Genomic DNA, 18829 nt, shown 5'->3' on the forward strand with positions numbered 1-18829 from the left:
GTGCCTTACCACCCTTTACCACCTCCTGGCTCCTGCTCACTAAGCCAGCCTGGTTCACTTTGACTATTACGTCGCCTACAGCCACACATTTTACACCTACAGTGGGCTGCTGTGTACTGCCCTTCTGCTGTCTGTCTGTGTTTCCCACTGTCAGGGTACACAGATTTACCTTCTGCTGCCACTCTGCCACCAGCTATTACGTCAAAAAATAGCTATATCTGTGTAATTGGTTGTAAAACCAAAACTACAAAACCATTAAAAAAAAAAAAAAGGTTTAATTTTTCTGAGGTGTCCGGGTTGAAAACTGTGTTGTCCCAGTTGTGTATTGGACACAATGTGGGCTGCACGACCGCTGTCTGGGACCTCCTGTTGTGTTTATTTACGCCCTGGTATCACCGCTAGGTACCAGGGCTATTATGTCACGCTGCCTGCCTGCTGCCACACTCACACTACTCCTCCATTCCTCCTGCTGCTGCTGCTGTCTGTCTGTGTTTCCCACTGCCAGGGTACACAGAATTACATTCTGCTGCCACTCTGCCACCAGCTATTACGTCAAACAATAGCTGCTCACATTACTCCTCCATTCCTCCTGCTGCTGCTGCTGTCGGTCTGTGTTTCCCACTGCCAGGGTACACAGAATTACATTCTGCTGCCACTCTGCCACCAGCTATTACGTCAAAAAATAGCTATATATCTGTGTAATTTGTTTTACAAACAAAACCAAAAAACCATAAAAAAAAAAAAGGTTTAATTTTTCAGAGGTGCCCGGGTTGAAAACTGTGTTGTCCCAGTTGTGTATTGGACACGATGTGGGCTGCACGACCGCTGTCTGGGACCTCCTGCCTGCTGTGTTTATTTACAGCCCTGGTATCACCGCTAGGTACCAGGGCTATTATGTCACGCTGCCTGCCTCATTGACTGCCTGCTGCCACACACTCATCCTCCTCCTCCTGCTGCTGAATTTACCTCCTGCTGTCTGTGTGTTTCCACTGCCATGGAGCACATACAATGGCGCTTCCAACATGCGTGCGCCACCAGCTATTTGTTACGCTCAAAAATAGCTGCATTTCTTTAAAAAAAAATTGAAAAGAGAAATAAGTGAAGAAGAAGAAGACGATATAGAAAAAGAAGGAAAAGAAGAAGAAGGAGAAGAAGAAGATGAAAAAGAAGGAGAAGAAGAAGAAGAAGATGAAGAAGAAGAAGAAGAAGAAGAAGAAGAAGATGAAGAAGATCAAGAAGAAGAAGATGAAGAAGATGAAGAAGAAGAAGATGGAGAAGATGAAGACGATCAAGAAGATGAAGAAGAAGAAGAAGAAGATGAAGAAGATGAAGAAGATGATGAAGAAGAAGAAGAAGAAGAAGAAGATGAAGAAGAAGAAGATGAAGAAGATCAAGAAGAAGAAGATGAAGAAGATCAAGAAGAAGAAGATGAAGAAGATGAAGAAGAAGAAGATGGAGAGAAGATGATGAAGAAGAAGAAGATGAAGAAGATGAAGAAGAAGAAGAAGAAGAAGAAGAAGATGAAGAAGATGAAGAAGAAGAAGAAGAAGAAGAAGAAGAAGATGAAGAAGAAGAAGATGAAGAAGAAGATGAAGAAGATGAAGAAGAAGAAGATGAAGAAGAAGAAGAAGAAGATGAAGATGATGATGAAGAAGATGAAGAAGATGAAGAAGAAGAAGAAGAAGAAGACAATATAGAAGAAGAAGAAGAAGAAGAAGATATAGAAGAAGATATAGAAGAAGAAGATATAGAAGAAGATATAGAAGAAGAAGAAGAAGATATAGAAGATAAAGAAGAAGAAGAAGAAGAAGTATATACAGTACTGAACAAAATTCTGGACACAACTTCTCTTTCCACCTTTTTTTTTTTAAAGGAACATCCCCACATAATCACTTGCTGTTGTTACTTGGAAAAAAAGATGTTTCTTGCATCATTCACCCTCAAAACAAGTGTTGGAAGCTATTTAAGGCCAATTTCGAATAGTCAGCTCGAATAATGAGCTCGAATACCAACTCGAATAGTGAGCTCGAAGTCCGAGGTCGAATCGAATAGTAAAAATTATTCGACTCGAATATTCGACTGACCTCGAATAATTTACTATTCGAATTCGACCAAACTCGAATTTTAAAAAGGGGTATTTGAGCACCACTGGTGTGCCCAAATCAGTGCAGAAGGAGGATGGTGCGTCAAGGAGGTTCCGTGCAGAAGCTGTAGAAGATTGGGAGTTCTGTGTAAGCCAGTCAACTACGTCCTCTGAATTTTGTGTGTTGATGGTACGTGCCCTATGAACACTGGGCATTCTTCCATGGCCACAGAAAATCACAGCAGCACGACCTCGAGGACCCCTGCAGGGTCGTCTGCCTCTGCCTCTGCCTGTCATTTTTATTTATTTGTTGTACTGTGCCTGCAACAAGTGAAAAATAATGCACTGGAGTACTACTGTGCCTGCAACCTAATGTGGCAACAACAATAGCAGTAGTGTACACAGCTCTGAGTGTCAGTGGGCACAGCTGTGAGTGCGTGCCAGTGGGCTCTGTGGAGTGTTACACACAGAGATATGCAATAGTTCAAATACAATAAAACGAAAAATAAGGCACTAGAGTAGTAGTGTGCTTGTTTCTTATGTGGCACACAGTTATAGTAGTCAGTGGGCACAGCTGTGAGTGCGTGCCAGCGGGCTCTGTGGAGTGTTACACACAGAGATATGCAATAGTTCAAATACAATAAAATGAAAAATAAGGCACTAGAGTAGTAGTGTGCTTGTTTCTAATGTGGCACACAATTATAGCAGTCAGTAGTAGTGGGCACAGCTGTGAGTGGGTGCCAGTGGGCTCTGTGGCATGTCACACACAGAGATATGCAATAGTTTAAACACAATACTGTTAAAAATAAGGCAGTAGAGTGGTAGTGTGCTTGTTTTTAATGTGGCACACAATAGCAGTAAGCAGTAAGAGTGGGCACAGCTCTGGGTGGGTGCCTGTGGGTTGTGGAGTGTCACACACACACACACACACACACACACACACACACACACACACACACACACACACACACACACACAGCACACAGCACACAGTACACACACACACACACACACACACACACACACACAGCAGAAGGATGTAGTAGCCTTGAGAAGAGCTTTTTGGGGTGCTATAACAGCAAGTCAGTAAGCAAGGAACAAAAAAAACAGGTTTAGCTAACGCTTTCCCTATGTGCAGCAATGCCTCTCCCTTCCTCTCACTATACCACCCGAAGACAGAATGCATCATGCGCAACTGCATTTTTAAAGGGGGGCAAGGGTCCAGGAGGGGGTGCTAGCTTATTGGCTACCATGTGTCTTCTCACTGTAAGGTAAGGGGTCAAAGTGTAGCCTAATGATGATGTATAGGGGGTGGGTCGGACACCCCATGTGCTCACCGAATGTCGCGAACGTGAATAGTTGATATCCGCCGGATACTGTCCGCCGGCGAAGTGTTCAGGCCATCTCTACTCACTGTACAGCAAAAAACTTGCCACAGCTGAAACTGAATGGAATAAATGGTACATACACATGTAACCCACTATTTTTTACAAACTATGTAATAACAATTAAAAATAAAAGTATAACTATTTTCTTAATGTAACTAAACTAACCATAGCAGCCTAATGGAGCTCAAGGGGGGCATCCTTCAAAGTGTTTGAGAATAGACTAGGGCGGAAACTATTTTTTTAAAAGTTAAGAGCTATAATGGAAGATAAAATAAAGAAATTTAACAAAATATGGTCTCCACTTATCAAATACCTCCTAGGCCAAAACAGAAGTGCTTGGGTCAGAGAACTTTACTCTGTAATACTCAAACTAAAAACCATACCCCTATGTAGGTGGTAGCCCGTGTTAACAGACTTAGAGCAGCTATTTACCAGGTTATTAACACCTCTCTCCTCCCTCATCTTCTCCTTCTCCCTTCTTACCTGCTCTTCTTTAATCTTTTCTTCTCTATTTATGATTGTCTTCTCTCCCCTTTCTACTTTAATACAGTTTGAGGTTTTATTTATCAGGCCAGGTAAGGCCTACCAAAGGTTTAAGTCCTTCTTAGGACTAAGGTTCTTGTAAGTTTTTATAGTTACCATAATATCGCATAAGTGAGCTCTCCAAAAGTAGAATACTTGCAAACCTTGAATGGGGTTGTCCCCACCCAACCTTAGGACTGGAACCCACTTGGAGCACTTTTCTGAGCACTTTGTGATTTGAAATCACAAACATTGGTTCGCACGACAGCCGGGGGCCCTTTGTGATTTGAGAAGCTCTTGCTAATGCAAGTCTATGGGTGTGATAGAGCGATGTGATTTTGTAAAAATCCCCCATAGCATTGCATTAGCAAGAAATTTTTCAAATCACGAGCGCTTAGAAATTGCTTCTAGTGGGTTTGAACCCTTAGACTGTCCAGTAAATGGGTGGTTGACGCCCCCTTTTTCCCTTCATAGACAACTGCCACTTCTAAACCATCAATATAGGTTTCATCTAGCAAAAAGTCAGCCCTTGCCTTCTCCACTTTATTTTGTCTGAGAAAATTAATGTGCATCAATAAGCAACTCATAAAATGTGTTTGTTTACATGGCAACTTCCATCTGTATTTGTTCAAAAAATTCATACTTATCTGATTTACTGGTATTGTAAAACTTAACATGTTACAATTCAATGTTGTAGTAATATTTTCAATAATTGATCAAAACAAAACATAAATGTATATTCACCAGTAAACAGACTCTAGAGTGCGGGTCCTCGGGCAGCCATCTTACTCTGAGCCATCTACTCTCTCTGCATGTGCTGCCTCCATCTGCTAATAGGAGGCTGAATGGGTATGGGGTGTGACAGCTCTTCTCAGTCTATACATATAAAATCGGATGTTTGTAGGTATGCGTGTGTATGTATGTGGTGCGATCACTCAAAAACACCTTGACCAATTTCAACAAAACGTTGGATACAGAACCCTTACTACCTGGGAAAATATGTTCAGGGAGTCTCATGACCCCCCTGCACACCTGGACGGAACACAACAGCCAATCAGATTTCACCCATTCACGTCAATGAGAAAATTTAGAAGGCTGCCGTTCTCATCGTAATAAAACCAAAGTCCTCAAACTTTGCATAGTTGGTCACTTGGTGACAAATGTCAAAAATTCATAAAAATTGGGCGGAGCATAAAACAGCCAATCACATTTCAGCCATTCATTTTAAATGGGAAAATGTAAACAGCAGTCATTCTTAATTGCAGAGTTCTCAAACTTGACACAGTTGGTCACTGAATGACTGGGATTAATATTCAGGAAAGTGGATGGGGCCTATAACAGTTAATCCAAATTGACCTATTGATTGTCAAGGAGAATAAATAAATAAAAAAACGCTGCCATTCTTACACGGTTAATGGCAGAGGCCTCAAACCTGGTACAGTCAGTCATTGATTGACTAGGGTTCAAATTTAGAAAAGTGGCAGAGCCAAAATCAGCCAATCACATTTGTTTGATTGATAAACTGCTTACATTCTCTAATGATTCATGCCAAAGACCCCAAGGCTCACAAATGTAGTAATTGAGTGACTGCGTGTCATGGTTACAAAAACTGGGCTGAGCTAACAACAACCAAAATTATACATGAGAAAATTTAAACTGCAGCTATTCTTAATCTGTTAATGGCAGTGTTCTTAAAATTCGTACAGTTGGTCACTAGGTGACTGGCAGTAATATTCAGGAAAGTGGGTGGAGTCTACAACAGCCAATCAAAATTCACTTATTGATTTTCAAGGGAAATATTTTAATTGCTCTCATTCTTACACTGTTTAAATCAGAGGCCTCAAACCTGGCACAGTCGGTAATTGGGTGTCTGGGGTTCAAATTCAGAAAAGGGGGCGGAACTACAAACAGCCACTCACATTCGTTTGATTGATTTCAATGGTAAAATGTAAACTGCTTTCATAATCACATTATCAATTCCAAGCACTGCAAAGCTCACAAACTTACTTTTATTTCATTCTGTTTCAGCTGTAGCAAGTATTCTACCATTTAGTACAATGAGCGGCACTTGTCTATGGGCTTCCCGTTGCGTCTCCTCAACTACAATAGTGACAAAATTCCCTACCGACTACAGATAGCAGTCAGATAAAATTCCTGGATCAGCACCACCAGTCCTAAAAATTATAGCCATGAATGTCCTTCAATACAAGGAAAGCATATAAGCCCCCTTTAAATGCAGATATAAAATTTGCCATAACTACTACATATGATAAGATATTGCACCTTTTAACCACTCTACCACTACTGTAAAGAACCCCTCTCTGAATAGATGGCAAGAACTTTTGTCCTACATATGGAGATCAGTGGTTCATTATGAACCTTGTTGATGTTATGACAGAAAAAAGGCACAGCTCTTAGTAATAGTATATTAACTAGGGTTCTCAATCTTTTCCAATCCACAAAAAAAGGTTTAATTATGGTGAAAATGGGGGTAGTAAAAACTGACAAAACTTCCAAAACAATGTTTGACAAATGTTCTAGTTACTCTCCACCAGGGTCGGTTCTAGACTTTTTGCTGCCTGAGAGAAACTTGTGAGGATGCGCCCCTCCCTCTTGAATTAGAGTGATCGCACAGCACCCAACTATTTGCACTGCTTGTTATAGCTGTGGTAAGACCCCCAAAAAACACCCTCAGTATAGGTAGGCAGCCAGGTGTGCCCCCAGTATTGGTAGCTAGGTACGGTTGCCCCCAGTATAGGTTAGCCAGGTACAGTTGCCCCCAGTATAGGTTTGCCAGGCACTTTCTTCACTTCCTGTTTCTGCCTGGTTCTGCCCCCAGACTTCTGCCGCCTGAGGAAGTCGCCTCACTTGGCATCATGGGCAGACCGTGCCTGCTCTCCACTTTACCTCATTTAAAGTGGTTAAACACTATTTGCCACTTCATAAATATTGCAAAGTGTTTAACTGACACTGGAAGCAACATATTTTATTTTTCATTTGCATGTTGCATTTTTTTAAAAGATCTGCCTGACCCATGTGTTGTTTCCCCATAGGAAGACATTGTATTGCATACAGTATGCGGGAAGATCCAACATGTTGTGTGATTTTATAATGGTGCATTGCAAATCACAGAGTTGCTATTTGTCATGTGGCCCAAAGACTTTCATTAAAGAGACTCCGTAACAAAAATTGCATCCTGTTTTTTATCATCCTACAAGTTCAAAAAGCTATTCTAATGTGTTCTGGCTTACTGCAGCACTTTATACTATCACTGTCTCTGTAATAAATCAATGTATCTTTCCCCTGTCAGACTTGTCAGCCTGTGTCTGGAAGGCTGCCAAGTTCTTCAGTGTTGTGGTTCTGCTATGAACTCCCCCTTCCAGGCCCCTCTATGCACACTGCCTGTGTGTTATTTAGGATTAGAGCAGCTTCCCTCTTCTCTCTTATCTTTTACAAGCTGGATAAATCGTCCTCTGAGCTGGCTGGGCTTTCACATACTGAAGAATTATAGACAAGGGCAAAGCTGTTTGCAGGAAGAAACAAGCAGCCTTAAACTTCAGTGCATGAGAACAGGGGGAAAGAAACACACAAATAATCTCTTGAGATTCAAAAGGAAGGCTGTATACAGTCTGCTTGTGTATGGATGTATTTTCTATGTGTGGACATACTGTACATCAACCTACTTCCTGTTTTGGTGGCCATTTTGTTTGTTTATAAACAAACTTTTTAAAACTGTTTTTAACCACTTTTAATGCGGCGAGGAGCGGCGAAATTGTGTCAGAGGGTAATAGGAGATGTCCCCTAATGCACTGGTATGTTTACTTTTGTGCGATTTTAACAATACAGATTCTCTTTAAGTGTGATTTTTGGGTGCGTTTTAAGCTCTGCAAAAACTGTGATTCAAAGCAGTGTGCTCTCAGCCTGAGATTTTTTTTTGTTAATTTTATAAATATGGTGATCAAAAATCACAACATATCTTGCTGCTTTATTAATAGCTCCATTACTTTTTATTCTGAGTAGTTTCTTATGCCTAGATTGAAAAGTATTATGTTTGAATAAAATAACCTCAACATCCATCTATTTTTTCATTTGGAAAATAGTTTTACTTATTTTATGAAATAATTAAAATAAAGAACTTACTTTACCAGTGAGTGAGGGATTTTTTTTCTCTGCTCTGCCTTTTTTATTGTGATATACCGGTAATTGGACAGTTTGCATTGCACTTTTATCTGACTTTGGAAATTTTCACATTTCCCCACTTTATTGCAGTGGCAAAATAAAATTGTGCCATTATTTAAAGTAAGCTACAAACAGAAATATATTAAAACACACAAATATTTTAATGATTAATTACACTGCATCAATTATATACCATGTTTTCATGTTATATATTTATATATATAGAATTTAAGCCATTCTGCGTAGCATTTATCTTCAGACGCTTTAAACATTACACGCTGATATAGCTTTTTAGCAGAAATAAATATATTGCACTTAAAATGAAATTTCCATCAGGTGCCACATCATCAAATATTAGCAATGACAGCATTTTTTCAGAAATAAAATAAAATACATCTGTATAGATTACACTTATTTTCCAGATATTACACTCAATATAAAGGTAACAAAATGACACAGCAATACAAGAAACTAATAAAAATGACAAAGGTGAAATCCAGTTTTCATTGTTAAATGAAAGCATAACTTGGTTTTACCAAGTGTGCCACTTATCCTTATTTATTACAGAGGAAGGCAGCTGAGCCTGTGCTTAGATCTGAGATCAAATACCAACTTTAAAAAAAAACCATTACTGAGGCAAGGTTGACAGTGGGCATTTTGTTGCATTCCCTGTGACAGCAGGAACAACAATGAAATGGAAAAAGTGTTATCCGTGCATTGCGATGTATACAGTGACACATACCGGCAATGAAAAGTATTTGTCACTTTTAACGTGCACACTTTATGGTAATTCTCTGCATGCAGTGCATTATGATGCCGCACACCATTATACCACACCTGCTGCACTGTGAATGTTGCATAGATGGTGCATTGTAGTGCAGCAAGCTGCATTTCAATGTGACAATTATATTGCATCACGAAGCACCACTGTGAATGTAGCCTCACTGAGTTTGTGATGAACATTGATATTTTTTCATATTTAAATGAACAATGAAAATGTGTCATATACAGTTTTTCTACAATTGAACCACTTTGTTACCTAACTGTACCTAACTGACAATTTCATTTTTATTGAGTGAGGACAGTTTATACAGTATACTAATTTTAAATGTGTCTCATTTTAAATGTGTCTCTAAAAACGAACCTCATAAAAAGATAATTTGGCAGAAAACTATTTAAATAAATAGGTTAACTATAAGAACATTAGTAAACTCATATGTAGGAAGATGATTTGAAACAAACATCATGGGTTCAGTCCCCAAGTCTTCCATTAGAATTATATTTTATAGTTGGCTGGGTATTTTTCCATTGCTGAATCTTAAGAATTGTCCATAATTTGGTTTCACAGATGAAGATTCAAGTATTGCTATAGTAAGCTGAATTATGCTGGGCAGACAGTGCAAAACTTTTTGTAGCATAGAAACCTTTTAAATGGCTAAAAATGTACCTGACAACACAAAAGGTCACTTAAATAAATAATTAGGTGAGGAGGTCTGCAATGTGTTTGAACCATGAGACAGAGAGTTATATGGGCACATATTCTGCATTCAGGTAAAGAGTAAAATACAATTTTAATGGTTTGCCTTCTTAAGGAATATTATCTAAGTTTAATGAGTTTTCAAAATGAGAAATTTGCTCTTTTCTTCATGACCAACAATCCACTGGGACATTCTTTTCTTATTTAACAGCAGGAAGCCAGTTTCTAATTTTTCTAAGGATCATGAATTTTTAGCTAGTGAGATTCATAAGCATTCTACCAAAATTCTGTCTTGAAAGCATAATGGCTGGCAGCATACACTGCCTAGTAATTTCTTTTAACACCAACAAATAGGTCTCTGATAGTGATCCGTAGCTGCAACTATTATTGTTGCTTGTTACAGCAGCATTACTGTAGCTAGCTACATACGATCTATATTAGAGACACACCTCTTTAATACTCATTGGTCATGTGAATTTAACCTTAAGACCCATACACATGTCTGACTAAGGCAGCCGATAACGACCACCTGAGCCGAACAAAGGTGTAGTGTTGTTGCCCATAGCAACCAACAAATATTTATTACAATAGTCAGGGGTGAGCACAGCGGCTTCGATCCCCCCAATCCACGGGCGATCAGCCTGGAAAATCAGATCATTCACTCAAGCATGCACTGCTCTATCATCCCTCCGCCCCCCACATAGCAACATAACGCGTTGTCAGCTAGGTAGCTGATACCCGTCTGTACAGGCCTGCCAGCGATGTCACCCTAGGGAATCGGGTCCCAATCCTTGACAGGCGATATAAAATCAAGATGTGTGTACATGCCTTTAGAGCTGAAGGGATACAGGCAGCTATATAACTCCATGAAGCCCCACACTTGGCTGTAGAAAACTGGACAGCTCTAATAAAATGAAGGTCATTTTAGCTACCATGACTTCTAAATTTTGGTGAAAAAATTTAATTTGGTCTGGTTGGTTTACTGGAAATCATGTTGTATAATGTCTTACATGCATGCCAATGTATAAATCTTTAATATAAAAATGCCAACATATAACTATTTGACTTCCCAGCCAAGCCTTACAATCTTAATAACAGTAAAGTTCCTAAGATTTTTTTTCCTTCAGACTCTGTTTAATAATAAATAATAAAATATACATTTAACAGTTACAAAATACAATAAAGCATTATCGTTTTACTCTGTCTAGTAGTTCTTCAGCTCTTGCATGTTTATAATGTAGAAATTTAGGGCACCCATATTAGTTTCCAAAATTATTGAAACAATTTCAGTGGCACAATTATGGTTTTCCATATTAGCAGATGCCTTTGATTTTTAATGTCATTACAATATCACTGAAGAAATATCAGTATTTATCTACCATATACAAAGATGGTTATGCTGTTGATCCTACTAAATATTTTAATAAAACCAAAGCTTAATAAAAGAAATAGGTGCACAAGTCTTTGTTATTGCTGAATATTGACACTAGAGAGCAGGCTGCTGTCTGTGGATTTTGAATTCCCAGGATTTGTGTTTGCGTTGAAAAGCCATCATGGTTTTCTTTGCCACTAGCTATTACCGTACTAATGAATGCTAGTCTATGGAGAGAGATTTGTGCCCATTTTTTTTTACATAGCAAAGTTGTGCTGGTCCCAATGATGTCCACTGTACCTCTACACAGTACTTTAACATGCATTAAATGTTGAATAATTTGAAATTTTAAGATTAGAAAATAGCAGCAAGATTTGCTTTAGGCAGTTATTGCAATCTATCAGAAAATGTCAGTTTTTACAGTTCTGCTTTTAAATATTTTTTTGCTGTACCCTGCAGTTGAAAAATGAAAGCAGCAATGGGTGTGTATACAGTATTTTGCTAGGACTATTGTGGGACCCATAGATGTGATTTTTTTGTTAGTAGGATAGTATAATATTAACTGATTAGTATGAACTTATTTATACCACTGCCAGAGCCATTTTTTTTACCACAAATAATTGTGTATAAAACTGACAAATTATTCATGTATTCCAGAAGTTCAATCCACGGGCCATATGCAATTCAATTTTTCACCTGAGTTTTCATCAAGGTGATATTTTCACAACTTGTAAATAAAATGCTGTTTACTCCACCAGCAAGCAAACAAATACTAAAAAATAATTTTCACAGTACTTTTTAACTTACTTTTTAGTACTTTTTCCATTGAAAAATGCTAAAAAGTTAATTTAAATTGAAGATGAAAGATTATCTCCTTGGAGAAAACTCAGGCGAAAAAGTTAATTGCATATGGGCCCACGTGTTGTATTTTTTCACGATGTTATGTTAGTTTCACATGTCTGTGAGAGTGTAAACCAATGATGACATAATATTTCCTATACATTTTCCTCATCATCTGAAATCCAAGTAACGTGTTTTACTTTATTTAGTGACACTAATGGTGGCCATACATGGTACAATTTTTTCATACAATCTTACCATTTCTATGTAGTATAAGAGTAAATTAAGTGAATATACTGAAAGGATAATTTAGGCAGTTCCCTTATATTACATAGAAATAGTAAGAATTGATGAAAAAAGTGTATCATGTATGGCCACCATAAAGGTGACCATAGATGGTACAATTTTTCATTTTTTTTCGATTAGATAGTTTAGTTCAATTATTCTGTTAGATCAAATATAAAGATTTTTCCAGTATGTCCGATCAGATTTTTCTCGGAAAAACGGGATAATCGTTCAAATTTCTTGATCGCAAAAAAAAATATTTCCAACTTTCATTCGATTCGATCATTTAGATCTAATAAACGGGAAAATCGAACGTTATTGTATCATGTATGGGCACCATAAGAATTGCATTTGCTGATAATGATCAGTAACACTTTGTATGGATTATATGTTATGGTCTAATTGGCAGATCATTCACAAAAGTCTGCCATTGGTACACCAAAGTATCAAGCTGCAGGTACCTTAAAAAAACAACAACCAACCAATGGACAATACTTCAATCAAAACACTGCACACTCTTTACAGGTCAACCAGCAATAACTCCAAATGTTTTCCAAATGTCTGAGCCATATCCCTTAAAGTCATTTTGGAGAGATGAAATATGGAAACTGGGGTGTACTTTGAACTAGTGTGAATTTTGTTTGTATTTGTCTTTTCATCACTTGTTTCTACAGTAATAAACATACTTTGCTGCTTTCATTGTGGAGTCCAGTTACATCAATAAGTTTAGTGTTCTTCTCCTCATCTTTCACTTGGTTATGTACAGTAGTGCGTGTGTGAGAATTATTGCACTAGTGACCCTGTAATTGATGATTGGCTCCAGTCTTATATATTTAAGGTTTCAAGTGCATCATGTCAGTCATACAAATGGGGTCATCACAGCAGAGGAGTGTCGCAGTCCTTGGATGGCTGCATAAGGCCCCTGCTGGAAGTAGTGATGATACCTGGGCATGTGGAAAGATGGGAAAGTAGGCCCACTACCTTGCATGGTGCTTGCAAGGGCTGAAGGAGTGAGTGGCATACTAAGCCGGCTGTAGGGAGGTAAGGAACCTTGAATTGGGTGTGGAATTGGAGTGGCAAGAGATGCAGTACTACTGCCCAGTGCTGACAATGTTTGAGGGTGCTGAAAACCAGAGAAACCTGAAGTTGAAGACACCCAAGAGGTAAGTGATAGGTTGTCAGAAGTTGTAAAAGCAGATCCTGAAAAGAAAGCACAAGAAAAAATAATAATAGCAACAAAGGTCAGAAAAAAACAACGCACAGTTAAATGGAATTACAGTTAATTGTTGTTTTGTTTTGTTTTTTTCTTTTTTGGACAGACTTGAACAGAAACACATTTCTCTCTTCCCTTTTTTTTTTTTTTACTGCGACAAGGATTTTCCTCATGTTCTGGAATTAAGCAAATGTACTACACACTACCTTGTTGCCTTGTGATAACATGAGTGTAAACCCAAGTCCTTGGTTGGTGTCAAAGGAAAAGGAGGTGAGGTGAATTTGCCCCAGTGTTGTGCTTGGAAGAACAAAGAGAAATCGAGAGCCCAATATGGTGTAGTATAGTTAAGTTGGTTGTGGTTTAAAGAAAAAAATCTTAGATATACTCACAAACATGGGTTACCCATAGGCAACCACTTCAAGTGCAGGTGGGGAGTATTAGAACCTGACCCCACTCAGGTTTTTAAGATGTCGCTCTCTGTAGATAGGAAACGGGGTAGCACCCCTCCACCGAGGGTGGAATCAAGATTTCAGCAAAGCTTGGTGTACAGAGGCGTCAGAGTAGAATAAAAACGTTTAAAAACCGTCTAAAAACCGTCCCCTTCTTTTAGACGGTTTTTAAACGTTTTTATTCTACTCTGGCGCCTCTGTACACCAAGCTTTGCTGAAATCTTGCCCCAGTGTTGACACAGACAGTAACAAGCTGGCTGAAGTTCATAGTCTTCCCCATTCTATGCAAACTTTAAAAATGATTGGATTTGATCTTAAACCGGTATCTGTTTATTATCAAGGCATGTCTTCCTACTATGTATATTTTTTCTCGCTTTCTTTTCATAGCAATATCTGTGCCATTGCTATAAGCCTAATTTCCTCTTTCTCTTCTGTGGGGTGCATTTTCTATATCCTAGTGCATCACAGTAAATTAAATATCATCAAAAAGTTAATTTATTTTAGCAGTTTAATTCAAAAAACGAAAACTCGTATATAATATTGATTCATTATACAAAATGTGATATATTTCAAGCTTTTGCAACAATAGGGGAAGAACACCTCAAAAATAAAATATTTTTGGATCTTTCAATAAAGAATATATTGTGTTGCCTACTTCCAGTCTGGTGCGGATTTGTTGAGGTGTTCTTCCCCCATTGTTGCAGTTTGTGTTCACACCATTCTGAACATTCTGGTTTAAAGAGACTCTGTAACAAAATTTTCAGCCTTATTTCTTCTATCCTATAAATTCCTATACCTGTTCTTATGTGGTCTGTCTTATGCTGGGGATACAGGGTACGTTTCTGTACCGTGTATCGAGCCGCTGATGCTCCCAGCTGATCATTTCCAACCTGTCCGACACCCGCGCGGATCGATTCCGTGCTCGATCCCCGCGGACAATAGCGGGAAATCGAGCAGAAGATAAGGAAGCGCCCGCGCGGACGAGTGGAAATCAATCCGAGCAGACAATAGCGGGGATGCGGCGGGAGTCGATCCAGCGGCGAATCGAGCCGCTGGATCGCTTTGTGTATTCACAGCATTACTGCAGCCTTTCCTAGTTGCACAGTCGCTGTAATATCTCTGTTATCTAATTTAATCTTCTTTCCATTGTCAGCTTTGTCGGCTCAAGCAAGAATGTGCTGCTTTACTTGTGATAGGAAGAAGCTATACACACCCTCTCCATGCCCCCTGCAGGCTCTGTATGAGTCACAGACTGAGCTTCTCTGAGCCTATCACAAGCTGGTTAGCAGCTATGCCTTTTGTTTGTAAACACTGACTAAAACTGGCAATTACAAGCCAGGATTGCAGCAGGGAGTGGCAAAAACAGCACAGAGGGGCCCAGGAGAACATAATGAATAGAATGGTATGCTTTTTATTGTAAGAATTGTAGAGGACAGATTCTTTTTAATAGATAGGCTATTTGATTATATTGATATTTATTCCTTAGTTCCCTATATATTCAATCTTATGGATGGTGCTTATCCGTACAATTGTATGAAATCTTTCAAGCTTTTATTTATTATAATTGTGCAATGAAAATCCCAAATATAGCAATCTCAGAAAATTAGAATAATACATAAGACCAATAAAAAATATTTGAATACAAAAAATTCTGGCTTACTGAAAAGCATGTCCATATACACATTTAATATTTGGTCAGTGCTCGTTTTGCATGAATTACTGATTTAATGCAGCAGGGCATGTGTGCAATCAGCCTATGGCATTGCTGAGGGGTTATGGAAGCCCAGGATGCTGTGGTAGCAACCTTCAGCTCATCTGCATTTTTGGATCTGGTGGCATCTCATCTTCCTCCTGACAATATGTCATAAAGTTTCTATAGGATGTAGCTCAAGCAAGTTTGCAAGCCAATCAAGCACAGGGATACCACTGTCATTAAACCAAACATTGGCCCTTTTGGAAGTGTGAGGAAGTGCCAAGTCCTGCAGGGAAAGGAAATCAGCATCTCTATAAAGCTTGCCAGCAAAGGAAAGTATGAAGTGCTGTAAAATGTCCTAGACTTGGACTTGATAGAACATAGTGGACCAACACCAGAAGACAACAAGGCTCCCTATATCATCACTGGCTGTGGAAACTTCACTCTGTACCAAAGCAACTTTTATTCTGTGACTGTCTACTCTTCTTTTGCTCCTCCTGATTCTTCTATCATCCTGATTCAAAACTTCTTGCTTTTACTCATGGCTAACACGGTACAACACTTTACTGCTTCTTCTACTCTGGGACCTTAATTTCCAAGAGACATGCAAAATGTACTGAAAAGAGGGCTTAGGATTACTGAGCAACAATCCTGTCTGTTTTCTACTTAGCCTGGGTGAAATGCTTCTCACGTTATCTCTGGTTCAGGAGTGGCTTGACACAAGGAATGGGCCAGTTATAGCCTATGTTCTGGATACATCTGTGTGTGTTGGCCGAAAACGCTGACTCAAGCCACAGTCTACAATATTGAACTTTTTCACAATATTCCAATTTCTGAGACACAGAATATTGGGTTTTCATTTACCTGTAGGCCATATTCAGCAAAATGAAAATAAATAAACACTTGAAATATATTACTCTGTGTATAATAATCTGTACAATATGGATTTCACTTTTTCAATTGAATTACTGAAATTACTTTTAAATTATATTATAATAATAAGATGCACTGATATGTCTTTGGACAATCCATTTGCAGCTGGTGATAATAGTGTTTGGGTTCTCTAAATAAACAATGCATTGGGTTCTAACAAAATTAAAGTGTACCTGAGATGGCGCCACAGCAATAAAATATACATGCCTTGGGCTTCCCTCAGCCCCCACTGGCCTGATCGCTCCCACTCCGTCCTCTTTTGGCAGTTGGCTGATGGTGTAATGGTTAAGGGCTCTGCCTCTGACACAGGAGACCAGGGTTCGAATCTCGGCTCTGCCTGTTCAGTAAGCCAGCACTAATTCAGTAGGAGACCTTTGGCAAGTCTCCCTTACACTGCTACTGCCAATAGAGCGCGCCCTAGTGGCTGCTGCTCTGCTCTGGCGCTTTGAGTCCGCAAGGAGAAAAGCGCAATATAAATGTTATTTGTCTTGTCTTGTCTTGTCTTGTCTTTTGACTGCCCGTTCGCCCGCAACTGGCCCTGGAAAATCCTGCATTTGGGGCCAGCCAGGCACTCTCCCCTGTCTCGCTCTCATCGCCGGGAGTATTCTGCGCCTGGTCAGTGATACTGCCCAGGTGCAGAACGTTCCCAGCAACGTGAACACGGCGGGAGCGTGCACATGTGACCGGGGCCACAAATGCACAGTTGGCCCCAGTCTGGAGGATTTTCCGAAGCCAATTGCAGGCAAACGGGGAGTCAGAAGAGGACAACATAGGCGCCATCAGGCCAGAGGGGGCTGGAGGAAGTCCCAGATATGTATATTTTATTATCCTTTATTAACAATGCATGGAGAGGATGCTACTACCATTTTAAACCAAAGTTTTGGTCAAGTGATTTTTATGAATTAGTTCATGCACATGTTTACTCCAATTTCATGGTAGATCATCATATAAAATAAATGGCATACAGCTGGGAACATCTGACTTGGAGAAGGACTTGGGAAAATTGGACGATAACAAGTTAGGTAATCGTATACAATGCCAAGCAATGTTAGCTAAAGCAAATAAAATTCTGGGATGCATAAAACGGGAAATAATATCTTGAGATGCTAGTATACTACTCCCTCTGTATAAATCACTTGTTAGGCAACATCTGGAGTATGGAATACAGTTTTGGGCACCACACTATAGAAAGGACATTAAATTAATCAGAGGGATGGAAGATCTCACTTACCAAGAAAGGTTGGACAAACTGGGCTTATTTAGCTTGGAAAAAAAGGCGACTGAGAGGTGACCTGATAAACATGTATAAGTACATCAGAGGGCAATACAAAAGCTTGGCAGATAAGCTTTTTGTCCCTAGGCTTGTACGACGGACAGATTTGCGGGTGGAGGAAAAAAGTTGTTGCCATTTATTTAGAAAGGGGTCCTTTACAGTGAGAGTGGTTAAAATCTGGAATATCTTACCACAGGAAGTAGTTTTGACAAACTCTATATCTGCATTTAAAAAGGGATTGCATGCTTTCCTTGCATTGAAGGGCATCCATGGCTATAATTTTTAGGTAGTTCCCAGAAGAGTTGATCCAGGGATTTATCTGACTGCCATCTGGAGTCGGGAAGGAATTTTTCCCTTTTAAGGCTAATTGGCCCAGGCCTTGTATAGTTTTTTGCATTCCCCTGGATCAACTGGATATGTGCAGGTTCAGGATGGTGTTTTATTTTTATTGTATTTATTATTTTTTTTCTGGTTGGACTTGATGGATGAATGTCTTTTTTCAACCAACCTAACTATGTAACTATGGAGATGATGAGGGATCTTTCAACTGCTTAGGTCCCTTTTACACTTACTGCATCCCATTGCAGTGCTCTCCCCCACTGCAGCTTGTTGCAGTGGCCAATGAGCCATGACACTCTGCTTGCAGTGCAACACGGTAAGGCGGAAGCACTCTGAGTGCGCAGAAGTAACACAGAACCTGCAGTGCGTTATCCTGCAACTCCCGGAAGTGTACCGGAAGTGTTAATCTTTTCCTTCAGTCGCAACAAGAGTGTGACTTTTCGGCTGTGGTGCCTAGTGTAGTCCCTAGTAGTGATGCTCAAATACCCCTTTTTAAAATTCGAGTTTGGTCGAATTCGAATAGTAAATTATTCGAGGTCAGTCGAATATTTGAGTCGAATAATTTTTACTATTCGATTCGACCTCGGACTTCGAGCTCACTATTCGAGTCGGTATTCGAGCTAACTATTTGAGCTGACTATTCGAATTGGCCTTAAATAGCTTCCAACACTTGTTTTGAGGGTGAATGATGCAAGAAACCTCTTTTTTTCCAAGTAACAACAGCAAGTGATTATGTGGGGATGTTCCTTTAAAAAAAAATGTGGAAAGAGAAGTTGTGTCCTT

At 39.3% G+C, this 18829-nt stretch overlaps 1 protein-coding gene across 1 annotated transcript in view; it reads right to left on the reverse strand.

Moving 5' to 3' along the window:
- Positions 1–12474: 12474 nt before the first annotated feature.
- TBX20 (T-box transcription factor 20) overlaps positions 12475–18829 on the reverse strand; it is a 118114-nt gene continuing 111759 nt past the window's right edge. Inside the window, exon 8 of the mRNA XM_068236389.1 lies at positions 12475–13346. Coding sequence (XP_068092490.1) covers positions 13006–13346 — 341 coding nt within the window. The 3' untranslated portion in view covers positions 12475–13005. The remainder of the gene's footprint in view (positions 13347–18829) is intronic.

This window comes from Hyperolius riggenbachi, chromosome 5 (genome assembly GCF_040937935.1).
Source record: "Hyperolius riggenbachi isolate aHypRig1 chromosome 5, aHypRig1.pri, whole genome shotgun sequence".
NCBI lineage: Eukaryota > Metazoa > Chordata > Amphibia > Anura > Hyperoliidae > Hyperolius > Hyperolius riggenbachi.